The sequence below is a fragment of the Marmota marmota genome, unplaced genomic scaffold, assembly GCF_001458135.2.
Source record: "Marmota marmota marmota unplaced genomic scaffold, marMar, whole genome shotgun sequence".
Classification (NCBI taxonomy): domain Eukaryota; kingdom Metazoa; phylum Chordata; class Mammalia; order Rodentia; family Sciuridae; genus Marmota; species Marmota marmota.
The window spans coordinates 777218-787207 of NW_026000026.1; the positions used below are offsets into that span (position 1 = coordinate 777218).

The 9990-nt window shown below is 62.1% G+C and overlaps 1 protein-coding gene across 2 annotated transcripts; it reads left to right on the forward strand.

The window, feature by feature from the left end:
• The first annotated feature begins 1145 nt into the window (after positions 1 to 1145).
• Eef1a2 (eukaryotic translation elongation factor 1 alpha 2) lies at positions 1146 to 9990 on the forward strand. 2 transcript variants are annotated; one of them, XM_015478394.2, is made up of 8 exons: positions 1146 to 1434; positions 2647 to 2862; positions 4591 to 4770; positions 5251 to 5547; positions 6906 to 7056; positions 8311 to 8567; positions 9219 to 9453; positions 9855 to 9990. In XM_015478394.2, the coding sequence occupies exons 2-8, from the start codon at positions 2719 to 2721 to the stop codon at positions 9980 to 9982; spliced, it is 1392 nt and encodes a 463-aa protein (XP_015333880.1). In that variant the 5' UTR covers positions 1146 to 1434; positions 2647 to 2718; the 3' UTR covers positions 9983 to 9990. The 2 variants fall into 2 exon arrangements, with proteins under 2 accessions (XP_015333880.1, XP_015333887.1); XM_015478401.2 differs by having other exon boundaries at positions 1276 to 1434; positions 2713 to 2862; positions 9855 to 9984.

The following is a 9990-nucleotide window of genomic DNA, read 5'->3' on the forward strand; positions in this document are numbered from 1 at the left end:
CGGGCGGGAGGTCTCGCTGTCTGCCAGGCGTTTATTTTTAATTCCTGGCTCCCAACAGACAGTATCAGCAGCACTCGGAAGTGTCCGGTCATCTGAGAGAGCAACCCTGACTCAGGCCAGTGTGAGCCCTCCCCTGCTGGAGGACCCTCCCCACCAGCTGGGGAACCAGCCTTCACCTTCACTTCTTCCTCACACGCCTGCTCCGGCGCCTCACCAGACCTCACCCAGCTAAAGGCACTGGGCCCTGGTCTGGTCTGGACCTTGTCTAGACCTAGTGGACATTCACTGGGACAGAGGGGACAGGCATAGAGTGCTGTCACTCACTCCTCTCCCAAGACCCCCTTGCTGTGAGCCTGTCTTCCCAGCCCCTGCAGTGACAAAGACCCCAGTCAGATGGGGATGGGGTGGCAGCCTGGGCGTGAGGTTGGGAAAGAAAATGCAAATACCTGGGTGAGATGACCAGATGGACGTCTTCACCTGAAGAGGCGGTCACTTCCTCTCCTTAAAGCCCAACTGGATACCCATACCTGGCCATGACCTCAAGGACTCAGTCTTACAGGGCCAGGAAGGAGGGGCAGACCGGCTGTGGGGGCCTAAGGCTGTCTGGGCTTGCTGCCCACTGCCTGGGGCTGTCTGCCTCCCTTGCCCTAGGAGGGCTTTCAAGGGAAGCACATCCGGGGAACAGGGACCAGGTGGAAAAAGGCTCTTCCCTGGGTCTCAGAGGGAGGAGGTTCTGGGCTGGGCCTGCTGAAGGAGCCTCCTGCTGAGGGGGCCATGCCAAGCCCAGTGGGCCAGCACACCCAGGACCACCACATCAAAGGTGCCCCTCAGAACGGGACTTCGTCAGTTCCTTGGGCCTCAATCATGAGCAGGGCTGCGGGGCAGGAGACATACAGACCCCGGCCTGACTTATGGCCTCAGCATCCCGCCTCCCCTCCGACACCTGCAGCCCAGTCCCCGTGTTCCTCCTCCTCCGCCCGGACGTGTTTAAACATTGGAAGAGCCTTTCTCCGCTCTCCAGCCGCGGGTCTCCGGTCACCCGCCCCCCGCCCGCGCCCCTGGCGGTTCCTCCCGGCCCCTCTCCTTGCCTGCCCCTCCCTTTCTGGCTCCGGCTCCCAGCCCCCAGCTCTCCGCGCGCCGCGCTCCCTGTTTCTCCCTCCCCGCCCGCGCTCGCTCGGGTGCGTCTTTGCCGCTGGCTCCTCGCTGCACCCTGAGTCCGCGCCGCGCCCGCCCGCGCGTGCGTGGGTGCGCGGCCCCTGCATCCCGCTTCCCTCGCGCCCGCCCGGCCCCGCCCTCCCCCGCCGGTACCGCATTGCCGTACTGCAGGGGCGCAGTGCATTGCGCCCGCACCGTCAATAGGTGGACCCCCTCCTGGAGAGATAAAACCGCCGGCGCCGCCGCCGCCAGTCCCTCTGGCTGAGACCTCGGCTCCGGGTAAGGACGCTCGGTCTGGGTGGCCCGGCTTCGCCCCAGCTTTCCGCAGAGGGACCCCTCCCTGGGGACCGGTCCTGGGGCCGAGAGGGGCCGGCACGGCGTCCGGCGAGCTGCGCAGCTACACTAGGGGATACCCGCCCGCCGCAGCGGGATCCACACGGGTGGACCCCGAGGGCGGCCGGGCGGTGGGTCCCGGCGGCACTTGTTTACGCGGCGGCGGCCACCGTCTCCTGGGCCGCGCGGCCGCCCTGCTGCTCTGCTGCCGTGACCTTGGGGCCCTGAGCGGCCGAGACTAAGGTTCTTGGGGCTAGGGACTCTGCCGGCGCCGCGCGATGGGCCCGAACAGGGCGCGGGGGTGGCAAGACCTGGGGTCTCACGGCCCCACCCGGCGGAGTGCCAACCCTAGGCACCCGTGTTCCTGCCCTTTCCCTCTCTTGCCTCCGGTCCCCTTCCTGGGCTACCTGGGCTTCCCGGGTGAACTCGGGGACCTGTCTGGGGCTGAGACCCAGCGCAGGGACCAGAAGGAAGTGGGGGAGGGTGGGGGGCCCTGGTGGGCTGAGGGCATCCCTGCAGCATTTGCTGAGCTTGGGGGGTGTCTTTTCTTTTCTCATCAGAGCAGCACCCCCCTCCTGCTGTACCCCCTGCCCAGGTCTGGGGGAGGCCTGGGCTATTCTGGGCCCTACCTGGGCACCACATCTGTCTCCCAGTGCCAGCCTGCAGGCAGGGACAGAGAAAGATGGCGCCCTCCCTCCGAGGAGGGGAGTGTGGGTGCTGACCATCTCTCCCCCGTGGCAGCAGGTGGGGGTGGGGTGCAGTGTCCCTGGCTGGGGCTGGGGCGGGCAGCATCTAGGAGGACGGGAGGACAGGGCACTGAAGAGCCAGGCAGGGTGACTCATCACCAGCTCTGGGCTGCTCGTGGGGCGCCTCCAACCCGCTGTTTCTTGCTATCAGATGGGGTTAACCCCTCAGTAATGCGCGCTGACACCCAGACATGTACAGCAAATTGGACCATTTTGGCTAATGTGTGGGGTGGGGGGAGCACATGGTCTGTGATCAACTGGGTCAGGCTGCGTTTGGGAGGCGGGGGTCTTGGCCTGGGCTTCAGGGCAAGGATTGAGGGTGGGGTGTGCTCACAACCTGTGCCAGTACACTGTCTCTGCTGGCTCCCTCTGCACCTCCCCATCACCTGCCCCCCCCTCACTGACCCCACAGAATCCCTGCTCAACACCCAATCGCCCTGAGCCAGAGCCCCAATCGTGCCAGCCCCTCTCCCACTAGGGCAAAATGGGCAAGGAGAAGACGCACATCAACATCGTGGTCATTGGCCATGTGGACTCAGGCAAGTCCACCACAACAGGCCACCTCATCTACAAATGCGGGGGCATTGACAAGAGGACCATTGAGAAGTTTGAGAAGGAGGCGGCTGAGGTGAGCTCTAGCCCCCCCCCCGCCCCCCACCTAATGGCTCCTGCGTGGCAGTTGAGCTTGGTTCCCTGACTCCTGGGTGTCTGGATCAGTTTTCCTCCTTCAGAGCAATGGGCACACGTGTCTCTGGGGGCCATATGGGATTTGACAGCAGTGTGGGGGTGAACGGGGTCAACCTCTCTCAGAATGTGCTCGGTGGGGGTGGTATTGGGCTGCCAGGTCTGGCGCATGGCAAATGAGAAGTGTCATTTCCGCCCTGCAGGGTCCAGGGCAGGGCTCTGTACTCTGCCACAGTGGGCCAGGGCCCCTGAGCCTTGTCCCCTCGTCCCCCAGGGGCAAGGCTGGGGCTTGAGGTGGTGCTGCCCTCGGTTGTCCCAGGATTGGGCAGGACTCAGGGCTGCTATTAATAGCTGATTGACGGGCAGTGTGCCTGCCAGCTCCATTTTATTGTGCCGGGCTGTGCAGTCTGCTTGTCCAGGGTGTTGCCCTGGGGTGGGGGTCCTGGTGGCCTGCAGAGGATGGAAGGGGCCAATTGGTTGCCTTCTTTCTTTGTGGCTGAGACCTGTGGGTGGGAAGTGGCCATAAATGGGGGCCTGTTCTCTGCCACCGTTCCCTCCCCCTGAGCTCTGGGAGAAGCCCACTTGGGAGGACCTGGGGGAGGGTCTGAAGAACCGGGAGGATGCTCACCTGGCACCCGGATGAGGGGGCCTTTGGAGGGCCTGGGGAGCCTGTGAGGACCCTGGGAGGACCTGGGGGCCTGGAGAACTTGGGAGGGTGTTCAGCTGCACCCGGATGAGGGGCTGTGGCAGGGCTGGGGCAGGGGCAGCCAGTGTCCTGGGCTGAACCCTGCCTTAGTGGTGGTGGGGTACCCTGCGTACTGTCACCCCAATATACATCACTCTACTTGGGATAGTGAGGGGAAGGGACCAAGGGGCTGAAGGACCCCTGGGTCAGGTCCCAGATGGGGCCTAGACCTGTCTAGGGGAGCCCCTCCAGGCTAGACAGCCTCCCTGGAGGGCAGAGGCCTGTCCCTGTGAGGACCGGGCAGGGAGCCGAGCCCAGCTGGGTGACAACTGCACCTTGGCCCAGGTTGTGGGGTCCCCTAGCCCCCAGTACCCAGGTGTTTGCAGAGAGCGGCCAGCCTTGCTCCTGGGGGAAGGCCCTGCTTTCTTTGCTCAGGGGGGAGGGAGGCACCTCAGAGCCCTCTGGGAGATTTCATTTGCCATAGAAAGAGCTGGAAAGACAAGCCTTCCTGGCAACCTCCTCTGATTTCTGTTTTCCGTTAAACACACGCGCGCATGCACACACGCACACACACAGGGGTTTTCACACTGAAGTTTTCAAACCCAGTGGTGTTATTGGCCTCTGACTTTGAAGGGGTGGGTCCCCCAGCTTCAGATGCAGGGGTGCTCTTTGCTGAGGAGGGGTTCATTGCGGCTGGCAGGTTCCAGGCCCTTGCGCCACCTGCTGGTGGACACTGGTGATTGTGGCCATTTGGGAAGCGGTGAGAGGAGGGCCCTGGGAGGCATTGTGTGGACACTTGGCAGGGCAAGGTAGGGTGTGGGTGTCACCAGAGAGAGGGGGCCAGAGTCCCAGGGCCCAATGGGGAGCAAGGGGCAAGAGCCCCACTCCTGCTTCTCAATGCTGCTCCCAGGACCCAGGGCAGCCCTGGCCAGGGACGGTGACCACTGAATCTTGGGCCCTGTCCTGAGCTGTGTGCCTGCCCTCCAGATGGGCAAGGGCTCCTTCAAGTATGCCTGGGTGCTGGACAAGTTGAAGGCAGAGCGGGAGCGCGGCATCACCATCGACATCTCGCTCTGGAAGTTTGAGACCACTAAATACTACATCACCATCATCGACGCCCCGGGCCATCGCGACTTCATCAAAAACATGATCACCGGCACCTCCCAGGTTGGTGGGGCGAGGGAAACTGGGGACCTGGGGGCATGGAGTGGACCCTTGTCACCACTTGCCCCACCTGGCACGGAGTCCCCAAGAACTGAGTCAGTACTCTGCACTTAGCTAGGTGGGTGCCTGCAAGGATAACAGCCAGAGGGGACAACTGGTGTGCCCTTCATGGACATGCAGATGTAGAGGCCAGGATGGGGACAGCTAGAGGTGGGCAGCAATGCACATGATTAGACTGGACAACCAGACAGTCCTGGTGTATTCACACAGACAGGTGGGGGAACAGGACCGGAGGCTGAGTGACTTGTCAGGGGACACACAGCCTGCTGGTGGTGGAGCCGGTGCCCAAACCTGTGTCTGCTTGACTTGGCCTGATGGGGGAGACTCCCCTGCCCCTGATGTGAGACCCCCCCCAGGTTCCTCCCCCAGGACCTGCTCAGTTAGGGCAGGGCCAGAGGCTCACTATCCCCACCTGCTGGGCAGGCGGACTGCGCCGTGCTGATCGTGGCTGCAGGTGTGGGCGAATTTGAGGCGGGCATCTCCAAGAACGGGCAGACCCGAGAGCACGCGCTGCTGGCCTACACCCTGGGGGTGAAGCAGCTCATTGTGGGCGTCAACAAGATGGACTCCACGGAGCCCGCCTATAGCGAGAAGCGCTACGACGAGATTGTTAAGGAGGTCAGCGCCTACATCAAGAAGATTGGCTACAACCCAGCCACGGTGCCCTTCGTACCCATCTCTGGCTGGCATGGAGACAACATGCTGGAGCCTTCACCCAACGTGAGTGCCATCTGGCTGCCCTGCCCAGAGCCCAGAGCAACAGGATGCTGGGCCAGGTAGATGAGGGCTGAGCAGGGACATCAGAGGCCCGTCTCCAGCTTCGCTCAGTCCACCTTGCTTTCCCTGAGCACTGGAATGGTGGACACCAGCCTCCTGGGGAGGTCATGGCCTGTTCTCAGGGTCCAGGGTTCTGCCTCTCCTGTTCAACCTCCCCATGAGCCCATCAGAGGCAGCTGAGGTTCCTTCTCTGGCTAGGGAAGGACCCCCAAGCCAACCCTGCAGGGCAGTGGCTCATGTGTCTGGTGTCCAGGATCCCATCACAGGGGATTAATTTCCATGTCCCCCTGGAACACTTTCCTGGCCCTGCACAACTTGCAGGGTCAGCAGGGATGCAGAACCCCCCTGGGGTCTGGAGTGAGGTTGGGCTTTTGGCAGTGTGCTTATTCCTGGGCTGGTGGGGAAGGCTGAATGCTGGCTCTTGACTGGTCATCTGGGAAGCTGAGGCCCAGGGCCTCAGCCTTGTCAGGGACAGTTTTAGAACCTTGGACTGTACTCCTAGGACTCTGTCCAGCCAGAGGAGATCCCTGTCCTAAAAGGGCAGCCACTTGGTTCTGGCCAGCTCTGTAGCCACCTCAATTGAGAGAGTTAGTGTAGAGCTAGACCTGGGGGCACAGTGAGGTTGTCCTGGACCAGCTGTGTGGAGTGCAGAGCCCATGGTCCAGGAACGCAGCTGGGCAGGAAGAGGCTGCTCCCCACCTCTCTTTCCAGACTGAGCACCATACCCATGGGCGGGTTCCCTGGTGGCATTGTTGATGGGTGAGTGACCTGTCCAAGAACTCTGTCCTGCACTGCCCACAGGCCTGAAGTGTAATAGGATCTAAGGAGGCCAGAAGAGGCTCCGTGGTAGGGAGGGCTTTCGGCCTACCTCTGGAGAGGCCCCTGAGCTTGGAGATAACATGGTGACCGGCAGAGCTTCTGGGGCTGGGGCCAAGTCTGAACTCTGTCCCTAGCCTGGCCAGCATGGGAGGTCAGGCTGGGGTCTGTTCAGTGTCAGGAGCATTGCCACCGAGTCTGGGCCATTGAGGGGGCTTTTCTCAGTGCTCCTCCCTCTTTCCTAAGAGAAGTTTGTCCAGGGTCTCTGTGGGTTGGGAATGTGGGCTGGGGGCTGGGGGAGATGAGGACAAGGAGATCAGCACCTGGAGGGGCACAGAGCAGTTTAGTGGCAAGAGTCAGGTACCAGCTGCCTGGGGGAGGGCCACTCCCCAGCAGAAGCCACTTCTAGTTCTGGGGCCCTGGGGGCCAAGGGCCTGTGGTCTGCAAGTGATTGGAGTGAATGGAGCCTCCCTGCCCCCGCCCAGATGCCGTGGTTCAAGGGCTGGAAAGTGGAGCGCAAGGAGGGGAACGCAAGCGGCGTGTCCCTGCTCGAGGCCCTGGACACCATCCTGCCCCCCACACGCCCCACCGACAAGCCCCTGCGCCTGCCTCTGCAGGACGTGTACAAGATTGGCGGTAAGTGAGGCTGCTGTGCTGCCCCACAGCTCCCCTGCAGGCCTCGTCACTCCTGCCCGCCAGACCAGGGCCCCAGCTGTCCCACTCCTCTCCCACAGTGCATTCTGGGGAACTGTCCATCCCCTCCGTCCGCCCTCTGTCTACTCACTGTCCTGTCTACTTGTCAATGCATCGTCTCCTCCCACACACCCCACCCAGACACCCATCTGCCCAGCGCTTGCCAGGGTCTCCCTCCCTCCAGGGAAGTGCTCAGCACTGTGCCAGGAGCTGGTAGCATAAGTAGGAACACAGAGGTGACCCCCTCTTCACCCAGGATGACTGTCTCACGGGACACAGTCCTCCTCTAGGATTGAGAAACACAGGCCATGGAGTGCAATGGAAAACACGGTGCACACCTGCAGTCCTGCCTCTCGGGAGGTCGAGGCAAGAGGATCGCGGGCTCCAGGCCAGCCTGGGCAACTTAGCCTAACCTTGAGACCCTGTCTCAAAACTAAATTCAAAAAGCCTGGGATGTGGCTATTTCCCAGCATCCATGAGGCTCTGGGTTCCATCCCAGCCCTGCAAAAACAAACCAGCAAACAAACAGACAAGAGCCCCAGAAGGGAGAATGGCGGGTCCTCCTGGCTAGGGCCTGTGGCCGAGGTGGTGTGGGTGCCACCTCTTCACACAGAGGGAAGCCACCAGCCTCAGGCCCCACCATATGGAGGCCACAGAGCCTCTGTCCATCACAGCCCAGGGAGGGTGGAGAGTCCCCAGCCCTGGGGAAGACAAGAAAGTCTCAGCAGCCATGCAGGTGTTAGCGGCTTGTGAGAAATGCTGGGGTACAGATGCCCCTTAGTGACAGAGACCAGCAGCACCACAGTGGAGCCCATGCAGGGCCACGGGTCGATGGCTAGAGCAGTCCCAGAGCTGGTCCATGCCTTGCTCTGGGCTGTAATCTGAGGGCCACAGGAGGGGTCCTCAGAGGAGGCTCCTGTGTTGCCGCTGAAGGAATCCCTTCCTCTCCTCCTCTTTGCCCCTCCCTGTCTCTGAGTCCGTGGGACCTTTTTCTCCAGTCTCGCGTTTCCCTAATGGGGTCAGGCAGCCGCTGCTTCTGCTGAACCTCAGTGTTAGCCTTGCCCTGGGTCTGCTCCCCAGATCCCTCCTCATGGCCCGAGCACGCAGCCCAAGCTGTGTCTCCAGGGTCTCTGCCCACAAGTCTCACCTTCCCAACTCCTCCCTGCTGCCCCTCACAGCCCCCTCCTCTTGGCCCAGGCATTGGCACTGTGCCCGTGGGCCGAGTGGAGACGGGCATCCTTCGGCCGGGCATGGTGGTGACCTTCGCACCAGTGAACATCACCACGGAGGTGAAGTCGGTGGAGATGCACCATGAGGCGCTCAGCGAGGCCCTGCCTGGTGACAACGTCGGCTTCAACGTGAAGAACGTGTCCGTCAAGGACATCCGCCGTGGCAATGTGTGCGGGGACAGCAAGTCTGACCCCCCTCAGGAGGCTGCACAGTTCACCTCCCAGGTCAGTAGCTGTGCTGGGGTCTGGGGCCTTTCCTGCCCAGGACAGCAGCAGGGCTGTCCTGGGGGAGGTGGCTGGCAGCACTCAACCTGAGGCCTGGGAGAAGACAGCCCCTCCTTCAGCTGCAGGCCACCCAGGCCGGACTCTTGTCACTCAATGCAGTCCTCATCTGCTGGCCACAGCAGCTGAGAGGTCCAGCCAGTGAGGCCTGCTTTTGTCCTGAGAGACACTTTTATCAACTCACTGCCTCAAATGTCCCCATAATGCTCTGTTCTCCACAGTGTCCTGGCATTCTTTGACCGCCTCTTCATGTGAGTCACCTCTTTACTAGGAGTAGTGGAAACACAGTAGTCAGCTCCAGTTTTGCCACAACGTCCAGGCTGTGGCTGGGGTTTGCAGCATTGGTGTTGGCTGGCCCCTCCAAAAATCTAGTCATCAGTTCACTTCAGGGTTTGCCCCTGTTCAGTGAGGATGCTGGTGTCCAGGTCTGGAAGTGGGAGTCCTGTGGCATGGGCTTCCTTCATGGTTAGCAACCCTGGCCTAGAACCTGGGAGATGGGCTCTGTGATGGAGCCCCCACCCAGCGCTGCCCTCCCCAGTGGTCCCTGGGAGCCAGGCCCAGGCATGCTTCATGCTGGTTGCAACTGTGCCTCAGGTCATCATCCTGAACCATCCAGGGCAGATCAGCGCCGGCTACTCGCCGGTCATTGACTGCCACACAGCCCATATCGCCTGCAAGTTTGCCGAGCTGAAGGAGAAGATTGACCGTCGTTCTGGCAAAAAGCTGGAGGACAATCCCAAGTCCCTCAAGTCCGGCGATGCAGCCATTGTGGAGATGGTGCCTGGGAAGCCCATGTGTGTGGAGAGCTTCTCGCAGTACCCACCTCTAGGTGAGAAGGATGTTTGAGGAAGGTGCAGCCATCAGGTGACCACTATCCCCACTGAGGGCAGAGGACGGCTGGGGTGGGGTACAGTGGGCCTACTTCTTATCAGAGTCCTTTGCTGAGATTAAGCCTGGAGGCTACTAGGAGACCGGGGTCACCAGGCAGGCCTGATGGTAATTCTGATGAAGGCAGCTTGCCCGAGGCCCACAGTCAGACTTAGTGACCGCCCAACAGTATGACCTGGCCCGTCCCCAGGGCCAGCGGCCCTATGCAGGGATGCCAGGCTGAGGCCGCTTGTTTACTAAGAGGCTGCGGTCCTCGCTCAGAGGGGCGTCGCGCGCCCAGTGCGCCTGCGCGCTGCATCCCAGCCTGGGGCGGAGCCGCCGCTCACGCGCTCCTTTCCGCAGGCCGCTTCGCGGTGCGCGACATGCGGCAGACGGTGGCCGTGGGCGTCATCAAGAACGTGGAGAAGAAGAGCGGCGGCGCCGGCAAGGTCACCAAGTCGGCGCAGAAGGCGCAGAAGGCGGGCAAGTGAAGCGCGGG

What these genes read in the sequence shown, in the direction of transcription:
- Eef1a2 (XM_015478394.2), top strand. Translation starts at nt 2,719, where the DNA reads ATGGGCAAGGAGAAGACGCACATCAACATCGTGGTCATTGGCCATGTG. An exon ending in TGATCACCGGCACCTCCCAG is followed by an intron (nt 4,771 to 5,250) that starts GTTGGTGGGGCG and finishes CCTGCTGGGCAG; the next exon opens with GCGGACTGCGCCGTGCTGAT. An exon ending in CTCGCAGTACCCACCTCTAG is followed by an intron (nt 9,454 to 9,854) that starts GTGAGAAGGATG and finishes TCCTTTCCGCAG; the next exon opens with GCCGCTTCGCGGTGCGCGAC.